The sequence below is a fragment of the Lycium barbarum genome, chromosome 1 (genome assembly GCF_019175385.1).
Source record: "Lycium barbarum isolate Lr01 chromosome 1, ASM1917538v2, whole genome shotgun sequence".
Taxonomy (NCBI): domain Eukaryota; kingdom Viridiplantae; phylum Streptophyta; class Magnoliopsida; order Solanales; family Solanaceae; genus Lycium; species Lycium barbarum.
The window spans coordinates 8,762,671-8,780,422 of record NC_083337.1 but is presented as its reverse complement, the minus strand read 5'-3'; the positions used below and the strand labels follow the sequence as shown (position 1 = coordinate 8,780,422).

The 17,752-nt window shown below is 33.4% G+C and overlaps 1 protein-coding gene across 2 annotated transcripts; it reads left to right on the top strand.

Annotated features, from left to right (window-relative positions):
- Positions 1–410: 410 nt before the first annotated feature.
- LOC132631186 (cyanidin 3-O-galactoside 2''-O-xylosyltransferase FGGT1-like) lies at positions 411–6,233 on the top strand. Of its 2 annotated transcripts, XM_060346785.1 has the most exons (3): positions 411–630; positions 1,116–1,183; positions 4,564–6,233. In XM_060346785.1, the coding sequence occupies exon 3, from the start codon at positions 4,580–4,582 to the stop codon at positions 5,960–5,962; it is 1,383 nt and encodes a 460-aa protein (XP_060202768.1). In that variant the 5' UTR covers positions 411–630; positions 1,116–1,183; positions 4,564–4,579; the 3' UTR covers positions 5,963–6,233. The 2 variants fall into 2 exon arrangements, with proteins under 2 accessions (XP_060202768.1, XP_060202770.1); XM_060346787.1 differs by lacking the exons at positions 411–630; positions 1,116–1,183 and adding an exon at positions 3,794–4,021.
- Positions 6,234–17,752: the final 11,519 nt, after the last annotated feature.

Below are 17,752 nucleotides of genomic sequence, written 5' to 3'. Positions count from 1 at the left end.
ATATATATATAGTGTGTGTCTATATATATATATATATATATGTGTATATATATATATATATATATATATATATATATATATATATATATATATATATATATATATATATGTGTGTGTGTATATATATATGTATGTATATATATATATATATAGGACAAAGGCCCGGTGACGTGACATTCTTAGACGTAAGGAAACTTATTTATCTTTTTTCTCAAATTTTTTAATTTTAATTCTTATTTTTCATTTGAAAAACATAAATTTAAAGTTGGTTGATTTACTTGAAGAAGCCGAAAAGTCACGTCATTTAAATAATTTAGCCCCAAATCAATTGAATCGGTACAGTTACTTGACAAAGACAAAAAGCATAATGAAAAGACGCAAATTTCAACAATTTACATTTCAAAGCTCCACCAACCATTTTGTTTTTTCTTTAATTTTTCTTCTTCCTTTTCTACTCTAGACTTCTTCAATATTAGACAAAGCACTTCAAACCCCCTTCATTTAGTCTCTGGCAACTACCAAGCCGTAAATTATATGTGCACCGCAATGTTAGAATAATGGATATGCTCCGCAACATGGATTGCAGAAGTGGGCAAATTAATCGTGGTTCTTGAAATAAGATTAACATACGTATGATCTTTTTCGGTTTCTCAGTTCGATTTTTTTTTAATTACTTCATGATCTACTCTAAATTTACCAAAACATTTACCTTTACAACTAATCAGAGGCTACTTGTAACTGTGATAATAATGAAATTATCCTTTTTAATTTTAACATTTTAGCAGTTACAATTCTGATCTTCTCAAGATAACGCTTATAGTCCAATCGGTACAAAGGCATTTGGCATTTTAAATGTTCAAGGTTTTTTGGTTCAAATATTAATTATTATACATACATATAAGAATGACTTCTTGAGTTGAAATTAATTTCTTTCAGAAGAAAAAAAAAGTAATTGAAGCAAAAGAATCGTGAAGTTGTATGTTAGTATGTGACTTCACTTGGCTCAAATTAAAAAAAAAAAAAATATTGAAACCCTTACTCTCTTTTGGTTCTATGTTTTTTTTTCCCTTCATGCTTTTACAAATTTGTCAATAACACTGTATTTTTTCTTGCAGATTACAGTACTCCCACAACACCAATAGGATCGGTGATATACTTTATTCTTCGTCCCTTCAAATGGCAGGTCAATTTTCCAAACGTTTTTCGCTTTTATAGTTTTTATTTTATGTTTTTAATAAAAAGTCAATAATCAATAATGAAAATAATTTCTGAAATGAGAACAGTGATGTGGCATCTCAACCAGGTCTCTATTTATCTTTTTTCTTGACTCTTTAAAATTTTAATCTTTAATTCAATACAATTACTACATTATTAAAATACTTTTGATATACATAATTACGATTATGACTTATGAGTCTTAAATAAGGAAATAATTGTGAATTGCATTATGCTTTTGTAAGGTTAAAATAGAATTTAATATACACCTATAACTATAAGTTAATATCAATGGGGACAATGAAAAATTGTAAAAGCAATAAAGTATTGTAGAATTTAATATACACCTATAACTATAAGTTAATATCCATGGGGACAATGAAAATTTGTAAAAGCAATAAAGTATTGTAGAAATGAGGATAGTGAGCGCTTCTCTTCCACACGAAGATCAAGGCTCCTTAAAAATTCATTCCTCCTCTTACCCTCTGTTTGGATGGTTGTTTCCCGTGGTTTATTAATGTACCGTATGGTATGGTACAGTATGGTGTTATATTGTATTGTACTGTATTAATGAATACAATGTTTGGATAGACTGTATCGTTTATTGTGGTTTAATAACATTTGTATTGTTTGGTTTGACTGTATGGTACTGTATAATAACTTGTAAGTTTATTAAAATACCCTTAACTCTTAATTAGAAATAATATATATATATATATATATATATATATATATATATATATATATATAATAAAACTCAGGCAAAGAATAAAATAGGAACTTTAAAAAATAAGTAGGTAGTGGGTGGGGGAGGGGTGGGTGGTGTGAGGTGGGTGATTGTGAGATGAGAGTGGGGGTAGCGGGTAGTAGGGTGGGGGTGAGTGGTTGTGGGGGTGGGGTTGGATGGTGGTGAGGGGTAGTAGGTAGGGGTGGTGGAGGGGTGGGTAGTGTGGGATGAGGGTGGGGGTGAGTTGTTGTGGGGTGGGGTTGGGCGGTGGTGAGGGGTAGTGGATGGTGGTTGGGGTGGGTGGCAGAGGAGTGGGGGTGGGTGGGGGTGAGTGGTAGCGTGGCGTAGGGGTGGGGGCGGGGTGGGGGTGGGGTGGGGTGAGTGGTAGGGTGGGAGTGGGGTGAGGTGGGGTGGCGTGGATGGCGGAGGGTGGAGGGTATAATGGAGAAATGAAATACGTAACCACGGAAAAACCACCAAATCCGTGGTTTCAAAAATTGAGACTTTTCATGGTTATATAACCATGGAATGAACCACGGATTTACAACACCATACCACATAATTTTAAGAACAATGAAAACAAACATGATTTCCAGAAAACCATACATTAATGAACCACGGGAAACCACCATCCAAACGGGGGGTTAATCCTAAACATATGGTAGGACACTGCTGTAAAATTTTCTTTTCCAATTCTTTTTTTTTTTTTGTATTTTGAAGTTGCAATATGTAATGTAGATTTTGTCTGTCACATATTTGAGTTTGATATGACACTGTATTTTCTTGAAAACATAAATTAAGTATATTTCAGCCTTTTAATACTGAATGTTATGTCTCTAAAGAATCGGATGTTTAGTCGTGATAATATTATTTTGTCGGTTAAATATATGATATCATCCAATTCTGACAAATAGCACAACAAGGGATCGGCATTAATAGTTAAACGAGGTTGAAGGATATAACAACGAAACATTCAACCTTCAAAATATTACTATATCTAGGAATATTACGGTTGGGGAATGTAAATAAGACAAAATTGATAAAAAGTAAAGATGAATGTTTTTATTATTACAATTCAAAAATTACTTAATCATAATTTAATTTTTTAACGCGCGGCCATTCTCACTAGTTCATCTATAAGAGAAAGAGTATCAAAATTGAATGAAATCGTTAGACGATTCGCTTTTTTCGGATCAAGTGTATCGAGAACAATGCCTCATTTTAAGTTTGAAAGAAAGTTGTCATACTTTTATTCTTTGTTGATGTATTTTTTTTTTTTTTGTTATTTGTATTGCATTTCTTAACGAATAATTACATGAAAAGAATCATATTAAAAACCACTACTAGAAATAGAGGTTTTTCCCACCAATATTCGGTGGAAAATGTGTGCTATAAAACATGATTTTCCTACCTCTTTCTCACCGGACCAGATCACTGTAAATGCATGGTGGGAAATAAGTTCTCATTGAAACGCTGGGAAATATCCTAAATTTTTCGTATGAAAACACTACTATTTAGATATTTCCCACCGACATTCAGTGGGAAATTTAGTGGGAAAATAAAGAATTTTTAGTAGTGAACACTTCTAACCCAATCACTTTCTTTTGTAATCACCAAAATATTTATGACATAATTTAAAATCATAACTACGTTCTTAATTCTTTATTTCTACCCAAAATACTTGGCTTGAGTTATTCTTCATTAATCCATAGAACTAAAACCTCAGAAATAAGCTCATATAGTCACGTGTTTACTCCTATACTTTCTCTACTTTGTTGCATGAATCTTGATCCTTAATATATTTCTTTCAGCTATTTTTCTCCTATAGTTTTTGAGAAACCTTACTCTGAATGAAATGAATCCCTCTTGATTAAATCATTTGATCAGTTTTTTCTGATACATTGGTTGATATGCATCGAAAGATCCTACTTTTTTAGCCCTCCACTTTAAAAAAAAACACTGATCCGATTAATTTGGATTCATGCAATGCAAAACTCGTTAAAGGAAAAATTCTTCCCATCAAAAGTTTCTCCATTTTCATGACTGGGATTGAGACCTCCGGTTAATAGTAGTAAATTGGTAATACTTTAACCCCTTGCTTCTTTTCTTGTTAAGAATAGGAACAACCTTTTCTACATTCTTTTTGTCCTTCCCAATTTTGTTATTTAGGACCCCCATCGCTGAGATATATAGTCGTTTTCAGTGACACATATTTTTCTTGTATTACTTTATAATATACATTTTCCTTATGTGAGCTTGGATTATCACTCAAGAATGAATCATGAAACTCAAATACCAGATATTAATTTATTTGAGCAAATATGGCATTTATGTGTTAGTACCATTTAGTTGTTTTCTATTGGAAAAGTGAGGAGCAGTTCTAATTTCTACCTTCTAGTTTAACTTGGATTTTGATACAAAGAATTTAAGTTTTACGCATTGAACAGTGTAAAGATTTCTACACACTATCAATGAGTGTGATGGCAGGTTAATTATTCTTTCTATTATGCTGTCAAGTCATGCTTATCAAGTAATTACCATATAAGTGACTTGATTGCGTAAATAATTTATACTGTCAGTATATAGAACTTAAACTCTTATACAAATTGTTCATTTTGCAGATCAAAGAAGATAAAAATGGAGGACAAGAAACTCACTTTCATTATGTATCCATGGTATGCCATGGGCCATCTTACTTCATTTCTTCATCTCTCCAACAAACTCGCACACAGAGGCCACAAAATTTTCTTTGTTCATCCTGCAAAGACACTTCCCAAGTTGGAAAAATTCAATCATTATCCGCAACTCATAAACTTCAGATCCATCACGGTTCCACATGTTGAAGGACTCCCACTCGGAGCCGAAACAACTTCAGATGTTCCTATTTTCAAGCAGAATCTTCTTTGGCAAGCATTAGATCTCACAGAGCCAAAGCTTGAGTCTTTAATTCAAGAAATCAAACCCCACTTCATCCTTTATGATTTTGCATATTGGGTTCCATCTGTGGCTCGAAAATATGGAGTTAAGTCCATTCATTACTGTTCCATTACTCCTTCATCTGTCGGTTACCTTATGCGTGGAGAAAAACCGACTCCAGAAGCTGAAATGATGAAACCTCCACCTGGTTTTCCTGTTAATTCATCCATCAAACTCCACAAACATGAAGCTCGTTTAATTGCAGCTCTACATTCGATGGGAAAAGATTCTAGTAGCTCTGGCTCTAACTCTGTATCGTTCACTCAACGTTTGCTTTTGGCTTTTCAAGATGGGGATGTCATTGCGTTCAAAACAACTAGGGAAATAGAAGGGCCCTATTGTGAATTTGTTGAGAATAAGTTCAAGAAACCAGTCGTTTTAGCCGGACCAATCTTGCCAGAACCAATAGAAGAAACTTCAAATACAGAGGAAAATTGGTCAAAGTGGCTAGAAAAATTCCAAGAGAAGACGGTCATTTTCTGTGCTTTTGGTAGTGAATGCAAGCTCAAGAAAGACCAATTTCAAGAACTGGTTTTAGGTCTTGAACTTACCGGTCTTCCATTTTTTGCTGCTTTAAAACCGCCTTTTGAAACCGAGACAATTGAAGAGGCGTTACCGGAAGGTTTCAAAGAGAGAACACAAGGAAAAGGCATTGTTCATTCAGGTTGGGCAGATCAACAATTGATATTAACTCATCCTTCTGTGGGATGTTTTGTTACTCATTGTGGCGGAAACTCTTTATCAGAAGCCATGATTAATGATTGTCAATTGGTGTTAGTCCCAAACTTTGGTGATCAATTTATTAATGCAAGATTGTTTGGTGGAGACTTGAAAGTTGGAGTGGAAGTTGAGAGAGATGAAGAAAATGGATTGTTCACTAGAGAAGGTGTTTGTAAGGCCATAAAAATGTTAATGAATGATGAGTGTGAAGAGGGGAGAAAAATAAGAGAAAATCGCGCAAAGTGGACGGAGTTCTTATTGAGCAAAGGGCTTGAGGATTCTTATATCGATGCTTTTGTGCAGAAGCTACAAACTCTACTGTAATTTATGTTTGAAGCATCAATATGATTAACTAATAAAAATCCTTATAGCTAGGGTCTGATAGCTATCTTCCATTAAGTGTGTTGATTAGGATTTAGGTTGTTTGTCTTAGTTTTTAGCTTTAGCTTTGCTCATTGTATTCTCTCGTCCTTATTGTTTCTATTTTCAGATGTTGGTTTCTTTTTTTCTACTACTAATGCTTTCTATCATGGAGGACCATTGCTAAAAGAGTTGTTTAATCTAATCCTCTATGCCAAGTTTTTGTTGTTTTCAATTGTTTATGAGTTCACATAACCTGATTAACAAAACAATTTAAAACAAGTAAACTTGGCGTAAAGAGATCAAGCAAATTCCTTTTTCACCCTAACTTAACGCATAAAGCTTGATCACTCATGCATAATGCATGCTTGCCCCTTCCAATCAAACATAGTTTAACACTCAAAAGGTGTCTTTACAAACACCTTATAAGCATGCTATTTGTGAGAAAGAAAAAAAAACATTAGTAAAAATACATCTCAACTCACCTCAACAACTCCTGGAGCCTAAATAAGTTCCTATCCACGTAGTTCACGTCAGCAACCACTTTCTAGAACAATTAGTTTGACAAAATCAACTCTAAAGTTCTCATACTCTTCTCAATTGGAAACTTCCAAGTTAAAATTTCAATTACTAGGTTTTGGATTGAAAAACCTTCTGTTTGTAGCAATCTCTATGTTCTATTATCACTAACAACATTAATACATAACTATAAACAACATATGGTAAGGAATTGACCTTTCAATACCATAACCTTCACTTTCCCCTTGGTGGATGTTCGTGAGCTTTATGAATGGATTCCTAAGATTTGACCTTTAATTTTGATTTCTTGTAGGAGTTTCTACTGCAATTAAAAGATGAAAAACTCATAAATAAATCATAGATATTTGTATGACTATAAATAATTTCATTAAGAGTGAAATGAGAAGTTAAAAGTCAAATTGTTATTGTTACTAAATATAAAAATGTCATTTTTTTGTAATCGACTAAAAAAAAATATCACATAAATTAGGATAGAAAAAAATGATTTTTTGATCATTTAGAGTTTCTTCTTTTGTATTTTTTCACTCAATAGTCATCAAAGAAATGGAAAAAAAAAATGGAAGCACTCATGTAAAGAATTTTTGAAGCTAAACTTACTTGTTGCTCTCTTTCGCCCTCCCCCTCTTGATCCCCGGTGAAATTTATTTAACAGCTTGTTTGGATGATTGGTACCTATTGTATTATATTTATTTAAATTTTATTGTATCGTATTATTAAATTTATTGGTATGGAGCGATGAAATATGTCATTGTGAGACGACTAATTTGATATGATCACATCATTACTATATTTTTTCTCATATTGTCCTTACTTACTAGGTATTTGATAATATCATTTTATACATTATCCTACTCTACCTCTCTACCCTATTTTTTCTTTGTTAACAACGTGACTTTATTTTGAAAATGAAACGATAAAAAATAGTATAATTTACTCAAAATATTATATTTATTAAAATAATACAATACAATATAAAATACATACCATCATTGAAACAAGTTGTTATTATATTTAAAAGAAAAACCTAGAGGGTGTTTGGCTGAGCTTATAAGCTCGTCAAACTGATTTATAAGCAATTTTTAATTTATTTACGCGTTTGGTAACACTCAAAGTGCTTATAAGCCAAAATCAACCATAAGTTGGTCACTCCCAACTTATTATTTTTAGAAATTTTTACTCATTGTAGCTTTTTTTAAGACCTAATTATTAATATTAACTACCCTTTTATTTAATTATATATATTTAGTTGCTAATTAACTTTTCTAAATTACAATTGGTAACTATATCAAAAATACATACCCAAATACATATATATTTCTTTTTTCCCAATCACTACCCATTTCAGATTTTTCATTTCTCAAAACCCTACACTACAAGAAAAATGGCTATCAGGGACAAGAAAAATGGTCCCTAAAAGTTCGATTCCGGTCCCTAAAAGTCAATAATGACGGGAAAAATCTGGTCGCCACCCGTCGCTACAGGCTCCGCCGCTATTGACCTATAACAAAGTTTTTTGCGACCATCATAATTCTGGTCCCTAGAAGTCTTTTAAGGACCATATATTCGGTCTCTAAACACATAAATCAATTGGTAGAAAATATTCAGGACAAACTCAACTGGTCCTTAAAGCTCTTTTGCTACCACAACTGCCGTCCAGAAATGTGAAAGCTAAATCATACAACCTTTATTACTGTTATGTTTTTCTAATATATATAATCAAATGGATATAAACAAAGTTATCACTAGTAATAATTAAAAATACGAATTAACACTTACTAGTACCACTGTTTACAAAAATATATAAGTCACAACACTATTTATACAACTCAATAGCCCACAAAGGCTAGCACCCTAATACTGCTATAATGTTTTATCTAACAGTCCATGCAAAACAATAACACATTTGTTCGAAATCTTCAGAATTGCATCATGACTTGTAAACTGAAGCATCCAAATCCTGTAAAATGTATAAAGCAAAATTTGTTTAGAAAAAGGAAATATGCACCAACCAAATCACAAAAATTTAAGTTCATAAGTAATAAGAGAATGCAATTCAGATTTTCAATTCCTAGTGAAGTTGTAATTAGTCCTCAGAAACTTAGTTCCTTACTGTCGCCCTTCATGTAACGGATGCATACTTTTTGTTTACTCCATCCTGGGTATGAAAATCTGTATTATAAAAGAAGAATCATGATAAATTAAGCATTACCATCATATATCCAAGCCAACAAATATGATAAATTAAGTGCTTTAACACACATCTAAAACAAAAACAGTCTTGAGTCTTCCTAAGCAACAAATCACAAGCCTTGTTATAACAAACTGCTTCAAGTAATTTTTTTTCTTTCTACCATCTACATGGACCAAAATATGCTAGTACCTTGAAAGTACGTTGAGCAACTAAATTTGGCCAAACGCCTTAGCAGCATTCAAGCAGTACTTAGAAGGCTATTATATAATGTATACTCTTCAATATACAAAATGTTTGTTAGGGATTTTTAATACTAATTAGTAGATCTTGACACTCTAATAATAACAAAACACAATGCAACAATAACCAATACACCCTTGAGATATATGGTGGGAAGCAAATTGTGGAGGTTCCATTTGGATATAGTGGGTTTTCAAACAAAGATTTAGCCAACATTGTCAGAATACGACATGCTCGTACCATTTAATGGAATTCATGTGTAAAGGGAGATTAGATGACAGAATTGAAATTTTAAAAATTATGGGAGAACGTTGTATAGAAGAATGTAAGAGTTGATAAAAAAAAATGTCATAGGTAAGATATAGTAATATTTGCAAAGTCCATCTAGAAAAGGAGGACATTCCATTTGGCACTGCAGTATTACCTGCAACGATGCTCGTGAATCTCAGAACCCTCACCCATAGTACATCTTCAGGGAATATATTCAGGTCAGCAAGACAAGCAGATTCATCATCAATTACCAGATAACCTTTTGAAGTACCTGATTTTCCTTGACTATCTGTAAATTAAAAAGAGATATCTACCAATCGAAAGGGAGAAGCCCATAGAAACAGACTGCAGACGACAACTATATTTATTGTGAAGTGAGCAAACTGCTATCAACCTAAAAGTGAAAAAGTGCAAGCCAAAACGATCATCACAGGATCATATATTTGTTATTTTAAACAAACTCTACAAATGAAAACACAACTATAAGAATTTCTGAATATGTCAAGATATGAGATGTTACATGTCGAAATTAAAATTACATACCACACAAAGTTAATATGAACACTAACATCAGAATGTTAGATAGGAACCAAAAAAAAAAAAACTATTCCATCTAAAGACCTAAGTAACGAACAACCATGTTATCTTGTATGATTTGGCCTTTTGTCATCTCATATGCATGTTGATTAGAAATTTAGCAATGAAGGTTAACACGATGCAGTTAGGCCAAGGTAGCTGAGTTTTCCTTTGCAAATTAGTTTTCTCCAAACTAAATAAGTAACAATTTATCATATAATCTTGAAGTTTCAATAGCCTCAATAAGTGTTCATAAAAGGCATAATCTTATTATACTGTTATTTCATGCTAATATTTTCATGATATCGACTCCACCGACGAAAAAGAATAGTCGATCCCAAATATGGATAGAGGAGGGTTGTGATTGATTGACTGCTAGCATAAAAACAGTCAAACTCTGATATTCTTAAACCACTATTTCCCTTTACAAGACATTGCCTATCTAAAAACTTACTGATTCTAAAATCTACTCATACCAAACTAGTATTACCAAAAAAGGTCTCCCCTCATAAACAAGTAAGTTAGCCAAGGAAAACAAATTTAAGAACAACATATATTCAAAAAGTAAAAGTGGTGATACCCAAAAGCTTCTCATATCATCATCTTCAGCTGATAGACATATGTGGACTCGGAAACGTATAAGTTTCTTAAGTTTCCAAAGAATGTCTTCCGGGACAGCTTTAATGGTGTATCGGAAAAATAAAATCAGACATGACTTAATATGCCTGAATAATATTATATTTTCTTTATGAAAACATTATGTTAATGAGCTATTGTAATGGACTTTCACATGAGTAAAAACAAGGTGGACCAACATTCTCTTGTTTAGTGACTTAAAAGACAAAATAATACACATTATATACTTACAACAGGTGACTTCTAGAGATTTCTTTCTGGTTTGCAAGCCATATCAGGAGGCCTTTTAAGAAGTCTTGAATGTTGTTCACAAGAACCATGGCCTAGCACTAAATCAAAAAGGTTATATCTAACCATGGCCTAGCACTAAATCAAAAAGGTTATATCTATAAATTTCCTCAAACAAAATTTCAGTAGATCATAGAGAATTATGCTTTTTTTTTTAATTTATAAAGATAGAGGAATTATCTTTCAGAAGAACTTATAGACACTAATCATTTCAAACTTTTAGGAGTACATAAAGCAGTCAGTTTGTCCATCTAAACACACGAGGAATCATCTCATTGAATAAGTGGAAACTTCCTCTAGGTAGAAAATAGCTAAATGCATAAAGCTTGTGTAGAGTGCCTCTAGGTGAAATATACATAAAAAAAATTAAACCTTTTCACACATCAGCAAATCAATACAACATCTATTCTTCATTATCACTGAAAATTATCCACTAAGATGGGTACTATATCACATTTAGTTTACTTAACAGCTAATGACCCACAACACAACATAAGTTTTTTTTCTCTCCATCAGTACTCAATCAACAAATTAAGGCTGCACTGAGACAATAACTGTGCTTGGATTAGAATAACAGGGGAAAAAAATACCCTTTAATACCCATGCATTGTCCACATAAGAAATAAAGTAACAGAGTTACTTGAGGAAATCTAAAAGCAAGAGAACAAAAGTAAGAGCTTTAACACAATGCATAAAAGTTCACGGCATTGTTGAAATAATTTGAAGTTGCCTGTCATTTGAAATACGTCCATGATATTGCTGTGAGATTCCTCAGTTAGTAGCCTAGTATGATAAATTAATTGTAAACACACATGCATTTGAAGCTTGACAAAGAGCATCACTTAAGTTTTCTAAGATCTCAACTCAAAGTAACTTAAAAAAATTCATGACTTCGCAAGGTAGCTATCAGAGGTAAAGGCAAATTTACTTCCAAAAGAATAATTTGATTTTCACCTGAAATACAGTGAAGGAAAGAACAACCATTTCTTCTCGGATTTGGTCAGAAAGCAAGTTCATAGCTACGTGTATCTTTGAAGTTCTAGAGGTATCTAACTAATAATTAGATTACAAAAACTCTTTTTATCAGTTATACAGAACTCAAAAATCTTATGTAAAATTACACCAAGAGAAAATAATCAAAGACAAAAATAGTAGAGGGCCTTACAACACCAGCTCCCACAAAGCATTATGCAGTAGATAAAAAGATTACATAATTTACACAAGGCCTAATTCGATCATTTGAAAAAACTCAGACTCACTTACTAATCATGTTCCCACATAAACCGAAACATCAATTACAAAATAAAAAATAAATCGACAATAGCTTGAAACAATGCAATCATAGAGTACAAACACAACACTAAGCATACTCACATTAAAATAGAAAGAGAGGGACCTTAATCGTCGGGAAATGATGAAACAGGGGAGCGCATGAAAAATCACCTAGCATCCACAAAATCCAGAAAATCGACCTTCAGATATGCGAGGCAGGACTTCGGAGAGTTCTCGGGCTCATGGTCAAGTCTACACACTAGAGAATATAAATAGGTGAGAAAAAAATCCCAAACAATAAAAAATAGAAACCCAATTGGTCAAAAAATCCAAAGGTTACCAGAGTTGTTTCCCGGCTAGGTCTAGCAACGGAGAAACGACACAAGCATGTAAATCTACTAGTGGAGAGAGTTTTGAATAGACAACAGATGGCGGTCATAGATAACTAAGCTCACCACTAATTGTTTTTCCAGCAGACAACCACGATGAAAGATGGTAGCGCTGCCAGAAGGACCGCCGGTAATTGTCTCCGGCTAGACTTCAACTTCTCTTGGTGGTTTCTTTGACGTATTCATTTTATTGATGAAGTCAGGTTTAGGGATTTTAGGTTAGGGGATTTTGGGAGATGGAGTTATATTTTAAAATAAAAGCACCTACTATTTTGTTTTTTCTTTTAATTCTTTTTAGTAGCCAAATCTTACGTTGGGCTTAAACCCACTTGGTTTTTGACATTAGGGACTAGTTACTGATCATATTAGGGACCATTTTCACTCCCTTCTTTATAAATTCGGGAGTTAGGGACTAGCAAAATATCTGGTCTTTAGAAGTATTCTTTTAAGGACCATATTTTTAACTCGTCGCTAAATGTTGGTCGCTAATAAGCGTTTTTCTTGTAGTGCTAAAAAACCTTTCTCCCTTTCTCTCAATCACCACCACCACAGCCGCGCCGCCCCTCTCTCTTCTTCCTCTCCCTCTGTGATCACCCCTCTCTCTCTCTTTTCACTCTATCCGGTGATCGGCGGGTGTTTGAGTGGCTTGAGATGGCAGACGGCGGCGAGGAAGAAGAAGATGCAGACGACGATGGCGCAGATCTGGCCGTGTGTATTTTTGGTAGCGGCGGCGATGGCACTGAGTTTGAGATGGCGGCAGAGAAGATGACGTGGAGGTGGAGAGATTAGGGTTTTTGGTGGTAGTGGTGTCTAAGATTAGGGTTTTGGTGGTGGTGGAGAGATTAGGGTTTTTGGTGGTGGTGGCGGTGTCTCAGAACTGGCCGTGTGTATTTTTTGTATTTTTGTGTATATTTGTTAAAAGCCAAATACAAATACATTCAAAAAAATCTACATCTCACAAGTACACTGTTTTTGAATGTATTTGTCTTTGTATTTTTTGAGTGTATTTTGTTAATAGAAAAACACACTGTTTTTTAATGTATTTATCATGTATTTGAATTTTTTTTGTCTTGTATCTGAATGTATTTGTTGAAATTCATTCAAATACACGAAAATTTGAATGTATTTGGCTTCATATGTAGTTGGAATGTACACAATGTATTTGAAATACATAAAAAAAAAGCCACCGAAATACATAAAAAAAAAAAAAAAAAGACACAGAAATACATGATTGAGAAAAAAAAAATCACTAAAATACATCAAAAAAATCACTGAAATACATCAAAGCAAAAAAGAAATCACTAAAATACATCCAAAAAAATAATATTAATATCTAATTTAATAGCTCCACCGTTAAAGACTAAAATCAAGGATCCTGTTTTTTTTACCGTGTTCTCGTGTATTTGTTGGCAACAAATACACGCAAAAATATGCACTATTTTGCCAAAATGTAGCTACAAATGGTAATATTTAAAAGGGTAGCTCACTACTAAAAAAAAGGATTTTCCGACAAAAAAAATGGCAATTTCCGACCTCATGAGGTCGGTTTTGGGCAAAAACCTACCTCAAAATCAGGTCGGAAAATAGTGGGTCGGTAATATTTTTTTAGCTGGGTATTAATTAAATAAAATACCGACCTCATTAGGTCAGTAAATTATATTAATAATATAATGATATGAGTTTACCGACCTCATGAGGTCGGTAATTTATATGAATATATGATATATTGTTTTAGATAATTTGCAATTTCTAGATAATTTTGCAGAAAACCGACCTCATGAGGTCAGTAATTTGCAATTTCTGAGAATATTTTGCATAAAACCGACCTCATGAGGTCGGTAATTTGCAATTTCTTGGAAAATTTTGCAGAAAACTAACCTCATGAGGTCGGTATTCTGCAAAACAATTGGTAGGATCCAGTTGCTATTCCAACCGTCCCCCTGTCAAGATGAAACAATTTTATATTCAACTAAAATCGGCTCAAATAGCTGCCAACAATTCACCAAAGTACTGGAAAACATAAAACATTAAACTACTTCAACAAACACATATATTACAACCAACAATACGTCAAATTCAATTTGAAACTACTTCAAAGTTGAATCAAAACGTCATTCAAACATTCCGAAGAGACATTAAGCTACTTCAACATTCGCAAACATCTACGCAACATTAAACTACTTCACAACCTTTGCAAACATCCACAAAATATTAAACTAGTAGATCTACACTAAGTTAGTCTACAACACTAGACTACTTCACCCCTTGCAAACATCCACAAAACACTTACACAATCCACAAATCCACCACAACATTAACATTCAAACATGCCTTTGTGTATTTGACACTCTATCGAACGACTCGGTATTGGACGACGTGGCAATGGAGCGCCGCGTGGTGGGAGACGTAGCGACGGGCTTCTATCTCTAATCGCAAGGTTTTCTGGTGGTCTCTGGGAACCCCCGTCTCCTTAGCTTTTTTTGTTTTCTTACTCCTCTTTTCACCTGCCATCTATAGAATAATATATGTAAGTATTGCAAATATAAATAAATAGAAAAGGGGTAGCTTCAAAATTTGTTTAAATAATTCACCTATTTAACTAAAATCAATGAACTACGTAGTACAAATTATTTGACAGCAGATCAGTTACAAGTTTAATCATAATTCTTTTAGAATTTATATAGTGGAGCAGTGCTTGGCAATGTTACAGTTTATCAATGATTCTAGTTACATAGGAAGTGAGTTGAATTACACTGTTAGAAACAGATTTGCAGGCTGTTTCTGGTTACTGGTGTGGAGGTGGTGGTCTAAGGCTCTCATTGTTATTAGCTTCATGGCTGATTTTTTCATCATTAGTCACAAAGACAACAAAAAAAACCACTAAAGATTGTAACTTTCAAAGCAAAAACACTTAGAAAAATTAAGGAACAATATAACTAGTAGCATTAAAAAAGAATAATCAAGGCTGCCAACTCCTTCACACAAAAGCTTCCCCGGGAAAATTAAGCTCCAAGATTCATCATTAATCATAATTACAACAAAAACCAAACTAAAGATTCTAACTTTCAAAGCAAAAACACTTAGAAAAATTAAGGAACAAAAGTGTAATTTCATAAAAGGCAGGAAAAAATCAGCTACTAATTTCAAACATGTAAAGAAAATATGTAAGTACAAAACAAAAAACTTACTAACTGTTGTTAATCCTCATCCCCATCCCCATCTCCCTCTTCTGACCATTCTTCCTCATCAGTTGTTTTGTTTTCATTATTACATTCATTGTGAGAAAGAAACATCTTCAACTTCTATATTTGTTAGTGTAGTTTGAACATGAAATCCACTTTATCTTACGATAATGCCATGGTAACAAATCCACTTTGTGCTCAACCTTTTAGATTTCACAACAATACTACATAGATGGGAACATGATATCGCTAGGACTATCTTCTAGTCATTCAACTTCTAAATTTTGTTCATCAATGAAAGAAACAAATTACCAACATGTACATTCATACGCCACTGATACTATATATTCAGTCAATTCTCAAGAGTAACACCAAAATTTTACAATGTTGGAACATTAAAAGCATCTTAGTGGACTTCCACAATAGACATCTTTGTACAATGACACTTTCTGTAAAACCAAATGAACATACATTCAACCAAATGCAAAATATGCATCACCATTCAAACAAAATCTCAAACAAAAAACACTTGATATACATTGCACCAACAGTTTAACCCCCCCCCCCCCCCCCCACCCAACAAACACCAAAATTGTACACTAAAAGCATTTTAGTGCACTTCCACAATAGGCAACTAGTATGCTATACATGTGTGTACAATGACACTTGATCTCTGTAAAACCAAATGAACACACATTCTACCAAATGCAAATTGTTCATATACAGCTGCAAAAAATTGAGCAAAAGATCAATTATTTTTTAACCAACCAATCATAAATTTCAGGAAACTAGCTATAGCAAATCAACAACAAACTTGAGAAAACCCAACCTGATAATCACCAATTAAATTAGGAAAGAAGTTGCTAAAGACGCAAAAAAAGATACTTAACTACATAATCTCATAAAGCCAAAAGACCTAAGTGAAAAATAACAGAACAACAAAAGTAGCAACCCACTTGATATCTAATCATATCATACTATAATGGTTGGTTCTCAACAAAATCTACTTCATCTCCCTACTAGCTCTTCTGCATATAGAGATGTAAAAATAAAGAACAAAAATATAGATACCCCAAGAAAAGCAGAGAATCGTGAAATAAGATTAACCAAATATACCTAAAAGACAATGTAAACATTTAATCACTTTCCACAATAATAACTACCCTTGTAGTCGATTACGAATAATTTATATGGTATTTCGCAACAACTCAATTGTATTCCAACAAGACAAGAATAAGGATCGGGGTAACCAAAAGAACTAAGAAACAAGGAAGAAGAATAGTCGTTCAAAATCTTACATGCAATCTTGAAGAAGAAAACAAAGAAAGCATACCTGAAATTGTCACATAGGTCGGCGACGTCAACGGTATACGGCGGTGATGGTGACTGGCAGGGGCCGACGGTGACTAGGAGGCGGCGTTATTAGGGTTAGAGAGAAGGGGAGAGAAAACATGAGATCAAAAGAGAGAGAAAGGGAAAAGGCCGTGGATGGCGACGACCATGTAGACGGCGGCGACCGTCACTGTATTTTCCGACCACGATGTGGCAGCTCGTTAATTATTAGGGTTAGAGAGAGATGGGGGAGAGAGAAGGTGAGAGGAAGAGAGAGAGAAAGGGGAAAGATGATTAATTGAGGGTCTGTATTTTATTTTACTTGGGTAATTATACCGACCTCATGAGGTCGGTATGTATATTATTTTTTAATTTTATTTTTAATTTAAAAGAATACTGACCTCATGAGGTCGGTATTCTTTTAAATTAAAAATAAAATTATAATATTTAGCATCAAATGAATTTCCGACCTATAGAGGTCGGTACTTTATTTTTTGAAATTTTGGTACAATATTACCGACCTCATGAGGTCGGTTTATTTTTAAAAATATCGAAAAATTAATATTACGACTTTACCGACCTCATGAGGTCGATTATTTTCCGACCTCAACTAAGGTCGGTTTTTTTAGGTCGGAAAATACAGTTTTTTTAGTAGTGGCTACAAATGGTAGGAAGCTACAATAAGGTAGTTATTTGAGTAATTTTACCTTATTTTTAAGCTTATAAGCACTTTTAGATTGACCATGATATTTACTCTTTTATCCTTAATATTTTTTTTAATTCTCAAAATACCTTTTCTAGAATAAAATTTCTAACTTCCTCTTCATGCCATATACGT